Genomic DNA, 15,190 nt, shown 5'->3' with positions numbered 1-15,190 from the left:
CCATCATAGTCTCCTCCTAGCGCAGCATCCTTTTTCCTCTACCTGTCCTAACCGAAAGCCCTATCAATTGTGGAGCCGACCAGTAACAGGGAGCCCCAGCAGAGGGATGAAAGAGCCACATGCGGCTCCAGAGCAACTGCTACAGGCCATATCAAAGCACAAGGTGCAAACACATATTGCCAATAAAATCTTATACAAACAATTTAAAATAAGTGTAGGGTAAAATAGAGAAGCTACAATATAATTTAATACATAAATATATAAAATAGAATAAAATGACATAAAATCATATTTAGGTGTCACCCTTACAATCTCCCCCAATCAGTCCCACGTATGCAGATCTCAACCGAACCATTTTGTTTAAGTACTGTGCTGTTTTAAATGTTATTTTCAGGATCTGGCTGCACATAAAGTAAGTTGTTTTGATATGGGGATCCCAGTGGGTCATTCATTTGGCATATGGAGCAAGGTACCTGTCTCTCACCCCCTTATACAAGCAACAGTCAAATAGGATGTGAGCCAGATCTTCTACCTCTGCTGCTCCACAAATGCAGAGACGCTCGTTGTAGGGTATAGAATGGAATCTCCCATATCTCCTGTACCAAAACCTTTCCACCAAATGCCATCAGATTGAAAATGAACTAGAAACAAATAAAACCCCAAATTTCACTTAGCAGCTTCCAGTGAACCAACACTATTTTTTATACACAAATTCAAATGCATCAGTCCATTGGAGTATTCCCTTCTGCAAAATGTGTAATATAATTATTGGGTCAAAATCAACAAAGTATTATAAAATGGCCTCCTTTAACATAAAAAAGACCCATTTCAAGATAAATGATGATCAAAGCCTATTTTCCTGCAATGTGTCATGTTAAAATAAATGCACAGAAGAATTTCTATTGCGAAGTAGGATTTTTAGATGAAAGGTAGCTAGCCTTAAAAATCCATGTTAGAGAAAAATGGCACTGAGTGAGCTGTCTATCCCTGTGATGATATAACACAACATAAATATCACCTTGATTCTCATTCCTTCCTAGCCAGGAATTCAAATTGAGACTCTACTCTAAACTTGAGAAACTGTTGGATAATTATTTTCATAGCACAAGGAACCATAGGAATGTAGCTGTTGGACAGGGATTTATGTATTTTGAACAAATTTTTGTAACACTCACCAAAATGATATTTCCAGTATATTTTTTTCACAATGATGGCCATTATAATTGAGCCAAGGTGGCACAGTGGTTAGAATGCAGTATTGCAGGCTGATTCTGCCAACTGCCAGCAGTTCGATTCTCACCAGCTCAAAGTTGACTCAGCCTTCCATCCTTCTGAGGTCGGTAAAATGAGGGCCCAAATTGTTGGGGGTAATGTGCTATTGTTATAGTTGTTTTTTTTTTTTACTCTTGCTTTTTAAGTGTGGGTCCAATGACTATATAAGTCAAAACCACACTATTGCATTCAATAGGAAATTGTAAGTAGCCTTAAAAAAAAACTTTGAGATATTTTCAGAGTAAGACCCATAATGAACAATAGGATCTACAAAATATATCAAACAAGTGTTCGGTAATTACAGAATGCCCTACTAAGCAGGTATATACAAAAGTATGAAGGCTATTGCTTAACGCATTGTAAGCTGCCCTGAGTCTCCGGAGAAGGGCGGCATATAAATCGAACCAATAAATAAATAAATAAATAATTTTTGACTGAGTGAGAAAAAGTAGATCACAGACAGTTTGGCAGCATGAAAATACCATATTTTCAGAGTATAAGACGCACCAGAGCATAAGACGCACCTTAGTTTATAGAGAGGAAAATAAGACAAAAGCTGATTGGTGGGTGAATCACCTCCCAGAATATCCCCAATCAGCTGTTCCCAGTGGTGAATTTTAGCAACAGGTTCCTTGGTTGTAAGCTCTGTGCCTTGCTTTTTTTTTCTGCCTCTGAAACAGGGGAAAAAAGGCCTTTTTTCTGAAGCTCTGTTTGGAGGCTTTTTTTCTGAAGCTTCTTTCAGAGGCTTTTATTCTGAAGGACTCTGTTCAATCTCCTTTCTTTGGTATTGGTATGTAGATTAACCTCTTCTGATTTGTTGGTTATTCTGTCATTCTCCAGATTTGTTAGCATAGTTTGGTTAGAACCTTTACTGATTCTTCTTTTGTTGCTTGCCATATTATTTTAGATAAAAGCCTTTCTGAGGCTTTTTTTCTGAAGCTTCTTTTAGAGGCTTCTTTCAGTCTCTGAAACCTCCGTTTGGGAGGCCAGGCGGAGCTACATTCAGAGTATAAGATGCACCCAGATTTTCCTCTTTTTAGGAGGAAAAGGTGCGTCTTGTACTCTGAAAAATATGGTAAACAGGAAGGTTCCTGTTTATGTGATAATATTTTGTGATAAGACTACTTAGTATAAAAATGATCAAGATTTTTATAGGAATACGACTCTACCACTTGCTCCACTTAAGACCATAGATAGGGACAGAACATACAGTTCTCTGATCATATATGAGAAACATTATCATTCAGTGAGCTAAAGAAGGTTCCAATTATAAAAAATCATTCCTTGAGGAAAAGAAAAGATGGGCATTCTTCCAAGCAAAACGGTAAATGAATTCATACCTCAGGGATGCGGACGCTGTATGGTTGATTGTGAAATCTTGGTGTGTTGTCATTGACATCTCCAACTTGAATATTCACGGACCCCTTTATCACCTACAATCAAAATGATTTGGAACAAACTTACTATAATTGCAACAATTTCTTCAATTGCAGGGGTAACAATATTGGAAAAAGTTGAAAAAGTTAATAAGCATTACTACCGTAGGAAAATTATCTCTGTGTGAAAAGGAAAATCGGATTCTAGGAAGTGTAACCTTATTTTGAACTCCTTTCAGGTATGAATGAGAGCCTTAATTAACTGCTCAAAGAATTTTTGAGTTGTGAATGCTGGATCCACAATTTCAGGTTTGGGGACTGCAATGGTGATAGTTGTTCCATATTAACCAACTTAATGTACTTTCTAGCAAAAACTAATATGCGTCATTCCTATGTATCATTCATTATTTCTTCAATATGATGAGTTGAGTTAACCCTCTTTGAACACATCAGAAATTCAATTTTTAAAATGTAACTTAATTGAAATAAATCATGGAATCCATATATCTAGTGTGGTATTTTTTTTTTATTAAAGGGTGGGGTATATCTTCCTCCAAGTTGATATCATCTGATATTAAAGACCTTCTCTTTATAGCAGAGAGACTGTATACAACCATAATTATTTTATTCACAACTGAAGCGTGTACGCTGCAAGAGAACTTCATATTTGTGTTTTCAACATTTATGCACACTGATTTTTGGTCTACTCTTTTATTGACTATGAAGGCTACTCCATTTCTTCTGAGGGATTCTTGCCCGCAGTCAACCTGATGGTCATCTGCGGAGGTGGTATTCAACTGGTAGCAAAATTTTTTGAAACCCACCGCTGGTCATCTGAATTAAATTCACCCATTCATGTCTTTTGGTATGTAGTAAATATGATATTCTGACATTTACTTTATATATTATTATATTAGAATAACTGCCACACTGTCTACTGCAGCATATTTTTTCAGGGTACCTAGAAAAAGCAGAAAGCATGTTTCATTTTTAGAATGGATTGTTTTGAAGTTATTCTTACATATTTGTGGTGACCTGTCAGGGTGGATTTGATTTAAATCGAGTTGATTTAAATCACGATTTAAATCATGATTTAAATCACTAGTAAAAAGGCTTGATTTAAATCAACTCGATTTAAATCATAGTTTTTAAAGAGCAACTGTCATCTCTGCTACTCCTTTGACCCACTATTGACTCACTGATAGTCCCAGTGTTGCAGAATATAAAGCCTCATGCTACATAACTAAGCTCCATTTCATGCTGAATAAACTAAATTATTTATGTATCTTAAACAGAAAACTATCTTACGATAGATTTTTACCCCAAAAGTTTTTTAATAAAATAAATTTGATAAAAATCAAAAAAATCCGATTTAAATCAAAAAAATCCGATTTAAATCAAAAAAATCTGATTTTTTTTTTTTAAATCATTTTTATCCACCCTGTGACCTGTGGACTTATATGGACTTATTTATACAAAAAACCAGGCAAAAAACAACAGACTCCAAAAACACTGCTTTAAAGTCCGAACTTTCTCCATAACTGAACATTTTTCTAATTTTAAAAAAATTACATTTCCCTGTTGCCCTGGCGGAAAAATGGCTATTTAAAATATGGATATCCCCAAGGTAGATCTATATTCCATAAATATAAGGGATGTTGTTCAAAGCATTTCCAGACTTATTCACAAGGGGCTTTGAAGCTGTCCATATCTGTAAATCACACCAGCTTTACACTTAACGGACCTAAGCATCAATATTTCTTGAGTACAGTGTGAGCGTCTATATAACACAACAGGTTGTCCCATGGTCTGCCATGCTTCTGCTTTACATATAGGAGAGAAAACAGAGGCCAGAACTGCCTTTGTTCCCTGAAGTTTAAACTTCTTAATGTGAATGGAGAGGGAAACAGATGGTGGGGCTTCCACACCATTTCATCAACTGCTGTACAGGAAGAGTGAACGCCTGAGATATCCACCTGCTCCTCTTACGACAATCACACTGCTGTATCCCTAGGAGGATTCCTTCAGAAAGAGGGTGGGATCGTGACAGATTTCCACTCCTCCCCATAGAGTGACCTCTCTATATCAGCTCTATCCTAGTCTCCATTTAAATCATGGAACAAACGTTACACTTACCCCTTGGCTGTCACTGACAGAAAATTCAACTGTGAATTCTGACTTCGTCTGAAATGAAAAGAAAAATGATATAATTAGAGATGCCACAGTGGTAATCTGTTGATAGAAGGCTTTGGATTTGAGCCGAATATAATTACATGCTTTTGTGGCCGGGGAAGAAGATGAAGCAGTGTCTTGGCAATAACTGAAAATCTCACTGCAAGATTGCAATAGTAGGATAATTTTACCTAGATATCAAAGGGATTGGAATAAATTAATTAATGTAGGCAAGTGCTGAAGGTACCTACTTTTTCACTAAAGGTTAGACGAGTAAGGCGTGAAAAGCAGGATCGGTATGAACAACAGTTATTCAGCTTTTAAAAAATAACATTAAGTTCTTTTTCATCATGTTGTAGCTAGATGCAATGCAAAAGAATTTGAATATTATTGGGTAACATAATTGTAAAAAATCAAAGTGCCCATTTACGGCATCTTATGCTGAAATGATAAAAGGAATCTAATCTTCTAACATCTCTGCAGTTTGACCTTTTTTCAAATGGTTGAATTCAAGCACAACAATAAAATTGTTATAAGAAGAATGAGTCAGTCATCCCCAGATGTAGATCTTCTATCTTTTTCTTCCCCCATTTCTGGGTCCATTGCTTGGAGCTTATTATCATGGCTCAATTCAGATACAATGCCTTTCCTCCTTGACCTAAACCACTGTTTACTATAGCTAGCTTCTTTTTTTTTTCAATAGGTCAGTGTAATCTAGTTCACATATCACTCTAAGCCAAATCAAATTAAACTTATTATAACTTTGTGTGATGTGTGAAGCGAGACAGATTTGTTGGTTACTAGCCAACTAATAGCTGAAATGAAAATAATGTATTACTTTAAAGTCTGGAATTATCGGGTTAGGTGGTAAACTGCTAGATACTGAACCCACAAGTTTCAGTCCCATGGAGATATATGACAGCAAGGTAGGGAAGTAATGAAATGTGCATTATGGTATGATGAAACCGACTCTCCACCAATGATATGGAAGGACACTATGATGTCACTACTCATGTTTTGTCACGGAGTTAGATATGGACATCTATGTTCCCTTTTTCCTTTGTTTATTCTGGAGGAAAATCCAATAACATTTTACTACAATACAAGCTTTCCTCCCATGAACACTAATGAAAACTGAAGAAGCTCTCATATGGGATTTAGTCAACACATGGAATCAGTTTGTGAAAGTCAAATGCCAAGCTTAAAGGAGACATTGTCCATTTGTTGAAAATGGACGTAAGATTTCTCTCATTCTTTCTCTCTCCCCCCTGTCTAGCTGAAAGGATCTTGTTTCACCTGTTATAACTGCAAACAAACAAAATAATATCTAAGGAGATAATATTGTGGAACATGAAAATGATAGACGAGAATAGAAATGGAGTCAACCTAGATTCCAAATAATGTTTATCTTACAAGATCCATTCTTTGTTTCCATTCTCTAAGCTTAAAAGCCCAGAGTTTGGATCCAGAATCTAGACCCAGAATCTAAATCAATTGGAAAAACAATCTGATCTGGTATAAGGATCTCCCTGAACAGAACACAACACAACACAAATAAAAAGAGATACTGGTAGTCCTTGACTTATGACTGTTTCTTTAATAATGTTCAAAATTACAATGATCTTGGAAAAAGCTATTTATAATATTTACTGGCATTTATGACTGTTGCACCATCCCCATGGTCACATGATCACAATTTATGTGCAACTAATTGTAGCATCCTGCAATCCCGGGATCATGATTTACAATCTTTTTTGCCAGTTTCTGTCAAAAATGTCTATTGGGGAAGCTGAAGTTGTTTAATGACCATGCGATCCACTTGAAATCAGATCTTGTCGTGTGGGGATTTGACTTACAACCACACTGACTTACACCTGAAATTTTGTTTTCAGTTGTCATAAATCAAGGACTAGGTATAGATTTTTTAATATACATAGTTTAGTATTTCATTCAAAATATTTGATCTCTCCTTTCCCCCTCTTCTCCTTTCTTTATTTGTAGGTTACAAATATATTTGATGCTGTTATTAACATATAATGCCTATAATTAAAATTGTAATGATTTTAAAATGAGAGAGAGAGAGAGAGAGAGAGAGAGAGGGAGCAAAAGGAGAATTTTCTTCTGGAAAACTTGAAGTGGTTTGATTTTTGCTTTCCAGCAAAACATTTTTTCTACTTCTCAACTCAGTCTGTAATGTTGGGGTTTCCCTGATGGTCCCCCATCCAAATACTAATTCTATTTAGCTTTTCAAAGTCATTGAAGGTCATCTGGGTGCTGAATGCAGTGTGAAAGAAGGGCTCAAGTCCTGATACATATTACAATTTAATGCAAATCATTCTGTGTTACCTCTCTGTCTAATGGTTGTCTGAGCCAAATGACACCTGACATGCTTTCCACTGCAAAGAATCTGCTGGCTTCCTCCCCTACTACTCCAAATACAAGGGGGTCATTGTCTAGGTCACGGGCAAGCAGCTGTGTTACTGATGAACCTATAAAAGGTATCAAAGGAAGAAAAATCATGAATTAGTTGGCAGCATCATGAAAAGAACTGTGTTCAAACACTAGCATTTCTATACTCGATAAAAATGAGTCACACGCATTGTAGTAGTTAGCAAAAATTTTCTGAAGTAGACTGTGAGAATTTTAAAAAGTTAGTTGGCCGAAACAAGCATCTGTTCTTATCAGGAATTCAACTTTGACAGCTGCAAAATAGACATATAAAAGAAAATGACATATACACTGTGGAGTTTATATACATTATCCAGCTTCTAGGTAACTTCAAAATTTGCATATTATGGGTTTGGGAAGGCAGTTGCCTGCAATACAAGTAAAAGAAGCACAGCATATTTGTACATACAGATTTAAGGAGACTAAACTTAGGACCAACATGAACATCTGTTCTGTGTGAAGTTTTTTCCCACTCTTCTCCTGAAAATCTTACAGCAGGTGTCCACCATAAGTAGAATATTACGTAAACAACCAAAAGGCTCACAGGGAACATGGCCTCAGAACAAATGATAGATGTCATTTCATTTTATTTCAAGGGGATTGCATGAAGTAATGGCATATACAGGAAGTACTTAGTGAGATATATTAAAAATCCCCCTGTCAGCGTCCCAGCACTGACATATAATAAAGAGAGGAGAAGCCTGAACTTTTGCCTACTAAATCCCTTTGAAGATTCTGTCTCCTTGGAGATGGGAGGGGGGGAGACATTCCTGTGATCTGATGAAGAAGGGATCAGGAAAGTGACTTGGAAGATAGCCAATGAGAAGCAGAGAATTGGGGATCAGAAAGGAAGGGATTGGGTGGGCAAAGGTCAGTACTGACCGCGAAAGAGTCAGGATCAGATTGCTGTGCTTGAATAAAGAGAAAATTTCCTTAAAGATTGGCAGTTTGGAAATTCATTTATTTTGAGATAGCATCGAAACCTGACACCCCCCTCTTCGCTGAGAAAGATTTATTTAAAATTAAGAAACATCATTCTGTTTGCAAGTCAATATTTTATAAAAATATTGGGATGGAAGACTATAAGGGGTTTATTTCCCTTGAAAAGATTGTATATGTGTCTGTAGGACAGTAGAAGTCCACCACCCCAAGGAACTGACATGTGTCCCTTGAAGTCCACCATCCTAAGGTACTGACATGTTCCCCCAGTAATGGTTTCCATTACTGTTCCTCAAGAATAGACCTTCAAATCATCTCCTATTATGAGCCACAGTGGCGCGGTGGTTAGAATGCAGTACTGCAGGCTACTTCTGCTGACTGCCGGCTGCCTGCAATTTGGCAGTTTGAATCTCACCAGGCTCAAGGTTGACTCAACCTTCCATCCTTCCCAGGTGGGTAAAATAAGGACCCAGATTGTTGGGGGCAATAGGTAAACTGCTTAGAGAGGGCTGTTATTAAGTTCTCTGAAGGGGTTAATAATGATAAGAGGCTCGGCTGCAGTAACACCAACTTTTATTGAACAACTCGGAGACAACAACAACAAGAAAAAGAACGGCAAACTGACAGCTGCTTAAAAGAGAATCTGAGGAACGGGGTTGACCAATACGTGAGCAGGAATCTCCCGCTAGTTCCTTGCTCGCGTCTTAGCCAATCCGCGTGGACTAGCAACAGCCCCGCTGACTTGATGACGTGGCCGCGAGGATTCAACACCCCTCTCCATCCGGATGGCGCATGCGTAGTCATTCAAATACGCTGGACGGCGTCGGCTCCGCCCAGACCTGCGTAATAGCGGTACCGAAGGAGTCTGGGGTGGAGATGGACCTGTGGAAGGCGGAGTCACGTCAACGGGAAGCGAAATCGCCGGCGGTTGAGCTGTGTTCGCCGATGATGGGCTCGAGTGTGAATCCCTGCCAGGAACTTCAGGTAAGTCGGCCGACGAGAACGATTCGGTTGGAATGAGACCTGGTGCATTTAGCCGTGGAGCGGGCCCCTCAGTGGGTGGTGCGTCGTCAGCAACTGGTGGGGTTTGGTCCAACGGACGGACGGCCCTGTACCGGAGCTGATTTATATGTCGCCTCCACGTGCGTCCATCGTTGAGTAGGATCCTATAGGAATAGGGTCCTGTTAGATGAGTGACATGCCCGGGAACCCATTTTACATCTGACCCAAAACTCTGGGCATAGACCGGATCCCCGACCAGGAAGGCCCTGGCGTGCGCGCTGGATTCGTAGTGAGGGTCAGCTATGTAGTCAGGATGCAGCCGATCAAGAGTGATCCGGAGGCGCCGTCCCATGAGTAGTTCGGCAGGGCTGTGTTTGGTGACAGCGCAAGGGGTGGTATGTTGAGCTAAGAGATACCGGTTGATGTTATGCTGCCAATTTGATGGGCCAAAGCGGCGAAGCGCCTCTTTAGCGGATCGGACGGCCCTCTCCGCCAATCCATTAGCGGCCGGATTAAACGGGGCAGTTTGAGCGTGACGGATGCCCAATCGGGCTAGGAACAACTGGAAGGATGCCGATGTAAACTGTGGTCCGTTATCGGTCACCAGGACGTCGGGGAGTCCATGAGAGGCGAACCAACCCTCTAGTACCCTGACCACGGCCTCCGTGGTGGAGGAGGACAAGAGGGCAAGTTCGACCCATTTGGAAAACGCATCTACCGCTATGATAAAGGTCTGACCGAAGAAGGGGCCAGCGAGGTCTACATGGACTCGGGCCCACGGGGTTTTAGGTTTTTCCCAAGCCCTTACAGGAGCCGCAGGAGCGACCGGTCTTGTTAGCTGGCAATGCTGACACTTCGCTACCCAATTCTCTATCTCTCTATCAATTAACGGCCACCACACATAGCTACGGCCGAGAGCCTTCATACGGACGATGCCTGGATGGGCCTCATGAAGGCACTCCAGGACTTGGGTTCTAAGGCTGGGGGGTACGACCACTCTGTTACCCCACAATAAACATCCCCTGTGGGCGGACAGCTCAAGCTGTCTATGATGGTAAGGCAGGAAGCAGTCGGCCTGCGGCTTGCGCGGCCACCCCCGGCGGACCCAATCTAGGACTCTGGAGATCACAGGGTCTGATGCCGAAAGGTTTTTTATGTCGTCAGCGGTAATCGGCAAATTTAGATCGTCAATTAAGAATACAGAGGCCGCCACAGCAGGATCTCGGACGGTTTCCGGTAGTGGGCAACGGCTTAGGGCATCTGCGTGAGCGATGGCTTTGCCGGGTCTGTACAAAAGCAGATATGAATAAGCCGCCAAAAATTCAGCCCATCGGGACATGCGTGGTGAGAGGATGTGGGGTGTTTGACGGTCTCCTGCCAGTAACCCTAGCAACGGTTTATGGTCAGTGATAAGATAGAAGGATCGGCCATATACGTAGTCATGGAATCGTTTGACTCCTGCTACGGCCGCTAATGCCTCTCTATCGATCTGACTATAATTTCTTTCCGTTGATGACAGTGTCCTAGAATAATACGCGATGGGAGCCTCAGAGCCGTTTGGTAAAACATGGCTCAAAACAGCTCCCACCCCGTAAGGGGAAGCATCGCATGTCAAAGAGAGAGGCAGGTTCTCGTCATACTGGACGAGAACAGCGTCAGAAGTGAGGGCGTCTTTGACAGCTCGGAATGAAGCAGCTGCCTTACGGTCCCAATGCCACGGCATTTTTGTATCTAAAAGCCGATGAAGGGGCTCTGCCAGAGACGCCTTGTGTGGTAAGAATATGGCATAGAAATTCAGAAGCCCCAGAAAAGCCTGTAGTTCGGCTTTAGAAGATGGCGTAGGGGCGTGTTTGATGGCCTCCACTTTGGCAGGCGTGGGATGGATACCCTGGCCATCAATCAAAAACCCCAGAAACTCTACTTGGGGAACGCCCACCCTACATTTGTCTTTTTTAAGTTTCAACCCTGCCAGCCTGAAACGTGTGAGCACAGCCCTTAATTTGGCCATGAGATCATCCTGGTCCGAGGCTGCGACCAGGATGTCATCAAAATAAGGTACTACGCCAGGGAGACCATGGAGCAATCGCTCCATGAGGCTCTGAAAAATTCCAGGGGCGACACTGACCCCGAACTGTAATCTATTACATTTAAATGCTCCACGGTGGGTAACTATTGTTTGGGCTAATGCAGTTGCTTCATCCACCGGGAGTTGCTGGTAAGCTTGCGCTAAGTCCAGCTTTGCAAATATGCGTCCCCGGCCTAAAGAGTGGAGGAGGTGCTGCACCACGGGCACCGGATATGGATTTGCCTGCAACGCCCGGTTAATTGTACACTTAAAATCAGCGCAAATTCTTATAGATCCATCTTTTTTTAGGGGAATGACAATTGGCGTTTCCCACTTGGAATGGTCCACTGGCTCGAGCACCCCCTGCTGTATAAGCTTATCTAACTCCCTATCCACTTTGGGTCTAAGTGCTAACGGCACCCTTCTAGGTTTCAGCCTGATGGGCGTCACCTGGGGATCCAAATTGAATGACACGGGGTGACCGGTATATTTACCAAGGCTGCTGTCAAAAACATCAGCAAATTCGTGAAACAGCAAGGAGGAGGCATCGGAGTTGGTAGTGTGGATGCCTGAAACGCCGAGGTGTAAAGCGGCAAACCAATCGAGGCCAAGTAGACTGGGTAGTTTGTCACGAACCACGATCATAGGCAGGCGGCCAGAAAAATTGCCATAGGAAATGAGGAAGGTTCCGCATCCCACGGTCGGAATGGGCTTCCCCTGGTAATCTTTGAGCTTGATAGAACAAGGCTGTAACTGCTGCTTCTTGATTTTCGGCAACAACCTCTTCAGCGTATCCCAGGCCATCAGAGTCTTTGAAGACCCAGTATCAAGCTCCATCTTACACGGGATGCCCTCCACCGAGACCGTGAGGTAGATTTTACCCGCTGGAGCGGTCACGGAAGCATGGTTAATGACCAGCGGTTGGGAGTCAGTAGCAAAACAGTCCTCCCTGCGGCCGGGTGTTTTTCTGCGTTTTGTGCCTGGTTCGCCAACTTCCTCAGCAGCCGGGTGAGCCGCCCGGCAGACGCGGGACAGATGGCCCCGTTTGCCGCAACGGCGGCAGACAGCCGTTTTGAAACGACAGTCGGCCCTGCTGTGATCGCCGCCACAGCCCAAACAACCAGTCGGAGGCTTCCTTGCCGGCGGTGGCCACTTTTTCTTTTTGGTTGCCTTGAGGCGGCTGACCTCATCGTCGTCATCTGACGAACTAGCCGGTTCGGTCTCCTCATGATGTATGGTCTGAGGCTTGCCCGCCGCCGGTAGGGCCCGTTGAATTTCAGCGGACGATCTGTCCGACATCTCTGACGCCCTCGCCTCGTCCATGGCCACCGATAAAGACAGTTCAGAGCGGGCCAGTAATCGCCTTTGAAGTTTCAGATCCCTGATTCCACACACGAGTTGATCAAGCAGGGCGTCATCCAAGTCAGGGAATTCACAATGACGCGCTGCTGTGCGCAGGGAGGTCATATAGTCGTTCACGGACTCTCCCTCTTTTTGAGCCCGTTGATGGAACGCGTGCCGTCTAGCGATTCGGGAAGGAGCTGGGGAGTAGTGATTTTTTAATTTAGTCAATAGAACCTCCCACGGCACAGAAAACACAGGCTGTGGAGCCGTGAGGGCTCTCGAAGTGCCGAAAACATCTCGTCCGCACGAACTGAGGAAATATCCTCGCTTCCTGGTGCTGGGCAAGTCAGAGAGATCATTAGCCTGAAGAAAACATTCGAATCTATCCAGATAGTCATCCCACGTCTCAGTCAGTGGATCAAAAGAAGTAAAAGTTGGCAGCGCGGTGGCCATTGTAGTGACGGTAATGGTGAGAACGAAGTTGGTGGCCGGCGCCTCAGAAAGATCCCATCCTCGTCGCCAGTATTAAGTTCTCTGAAGGGGTTAATAATGATAAGAGGCTCGGCTGCAGTAACACCAACTTTTATTGAACAACTCGGAGACAACAACAACAAGAAAAAGAACGGCAAACTGACAGCTGCTTAAAAGAGAACCTGAGGAACGGGGTTGACCAATACGCGAGCAGGAATCTCCCGCTAGTTCCTTGCTCGCGTCTTAGCCAATCCGCGTGGACTAGCAACAGCCCCGCTGACTTGATGACGTGGCCGCGAGGATTCAACAGCTGTAAAAGCACTGTGAAGCGGTATATAAGTCTAAATGCTATTGCTATTGCTATTCAAATGGATTTAAAGATTTTCTTGATTGGTTTGTGTTTTGATAGGCCATGCTGTCCCTTTTAAGCTACATTGTCCAAGCATTCCACAGAATAAGCAGTTATCACCCCTCACTAAAGAGAGGTAGGTATAAGGAGTTCTCCTTCTCCTTTTACCTATATATTTGAGACCCAGTGTGTCTTTCAAGGTGAGAAATATCAAAATTCAGCTATTCCCAGTCCAAAAGGCAACTATCTGAAATTTAAAATCAGTATGTCTCAAAGGTGCTTTTTTCAAAACACAACTGGACTAAGTTTTTTCCTTGAGGAAGAAGAAGAAGTTTTGCTTCTCATCCAAGAAGCTTCATCAGTTCTTGAATAAGAAGTGAAACATCTCCCTCAAGGAAAACACATAGTCCAGTTGCCTTTTGAAAAAAGCACCCTTGAGACAACCATGACCTGGATGACTGAGAATCTCCACAGACATCTAAAATCAATAGTTGCAAATAGAAATTGATAAACGATTGAAAATAAGTAGGTATCTTTCCCTGCTGACCTTAACTGACCTTTCTAATTGATATCCATTTTGCTCAATATTCTATTGTAAATTCTACTATTAATCAGTTTTCCATGCATTCTTATTCTGCATGTTCCTCTCAGTTCAAGAGCATCAAACCAGGTGAGTGGGTGGAAAATTTAAATAAAAGTCAAAATGGTGACTATGTCCCTCTTCAGGTGGACCATTCATATGATGCTTCATTCAAAAGTGGCCAACATTTTGCCCCCGCCCCCATCCTTGTTTCATTTTGCCCACATTGGACAATCGGTATATGAGAATCGGTTTGGTCTTGTGGTTAAAACACTAAGCTAGAAATCAGGAGGATGTGAGTTCTAGTCCCGTTTTAGGCATGAAAGTCAGCCAGGGGATATTGGGCTGGTCACAATCTCTCAGCCCAATGCACCTCACAGAATTCTTGTTGAGGAGAAAATAGGAGGCTACCTGGAGTTATTTATAATTTATAATAAAGGTGGGATATAAATAAATAAATATATTTAATATAATTAGCTACGTATTAATACAGCTACATTGTCACAAGTAACATTATTTAATAGAATAATGTAATAAAATATATAAAAAGAGATTTTGGACATTTCCGTAAATTATATTTATTCCATCATTTTATTCCAGTAAGTTTCAATAATAGGCTGAAATGGGTATTGAACAGGTGTCTTTTCTTATATATTTACTTCTCTTCTGTTTTTAATCCAAGAAAAAATATGTTGAAAATAAAATCCTGCTAGCAAACATTAGTACTCAAATTATTTTGCATCCCAGCTACAGATTTCTGTTTTGTCTGTAATCATTACTTTCTCTGTACTTGATGCCCAGTCCTTCCTTTTCCTTTTCCATTTGGCATTACTGAACACAGCAAGTTTTAGAGTTTAGAACATAATTTGATCACATGTATACATTTTAAAAAATATTTTTTTTCTTCTTCAGTACAGTTACTGCAGGCAACTGTATCCATCCCCCTCTTCACTGCAGTACAGATAGAGATATTCTTAGCCAAACCCATTTCCCTGCAATGTGGCTCTGATCGTGAGAACTTGAATTGTTTTTTCAGGATATTCTGAATATTTCAAATTTTAAAAGCCACATTTTCTATTCAAAATAAGACCTACTTTTAAAAAACCACATACACACATATATTTGTTTCTCTATGGCTGGCAAAATTATACAAGAGACGGCTGATTTGGGAT

General features: G+C 41.7%; 1 protein-coding gene across 1 annotated transcript in view; it reads right to left on the bottom strand.

Annotated features, from left to right (window-relative positions):
- Positions 1-15,190, bottom strand: part of CDH23 (cadherin related 23) — a 639,510-nt gene that overhangs the window by 509,602 nt on the left and 114,718 nt on the right. The window contains exons 4-6 of the mRNA XM_070946306.1: positions 7,167-7,309; positions 4,785-4,832; positions 2,613-2,705 (exon numbers count right to left, since the gene is read on the bottom strand). Coding sequence (XP_070802407.1) covers positions 2,613-2,705; positions 4,785-4,832; positions 7,167-7,309 — 284 coding nt within the window. The remainder of the gene's footprint in view (positions 1-2,612; positions 2,706-4,784; positions 4,833-7,166; positions 7,310-15,190) is intronic.

This window comes from Pituophis catenifer, unplaced genomic scaffold (assembly GCF_029215685.1).
Source record: "Pituophis catenifer annectens isolate HBS135680 unplaced genomic scaffold, rPitCat1.0.hap2 SCAF_6, whole genome shotgun sequence".
Lineage (NCBI taxonomy): Eukaryota > Metazoa > Chordata > Lepidosauria > Squamata > Colubridae > Pituophis > Pituophis catenifer.
This window is presented reverse-complemented; position numbering and strand designations above follow the sequence as displayed.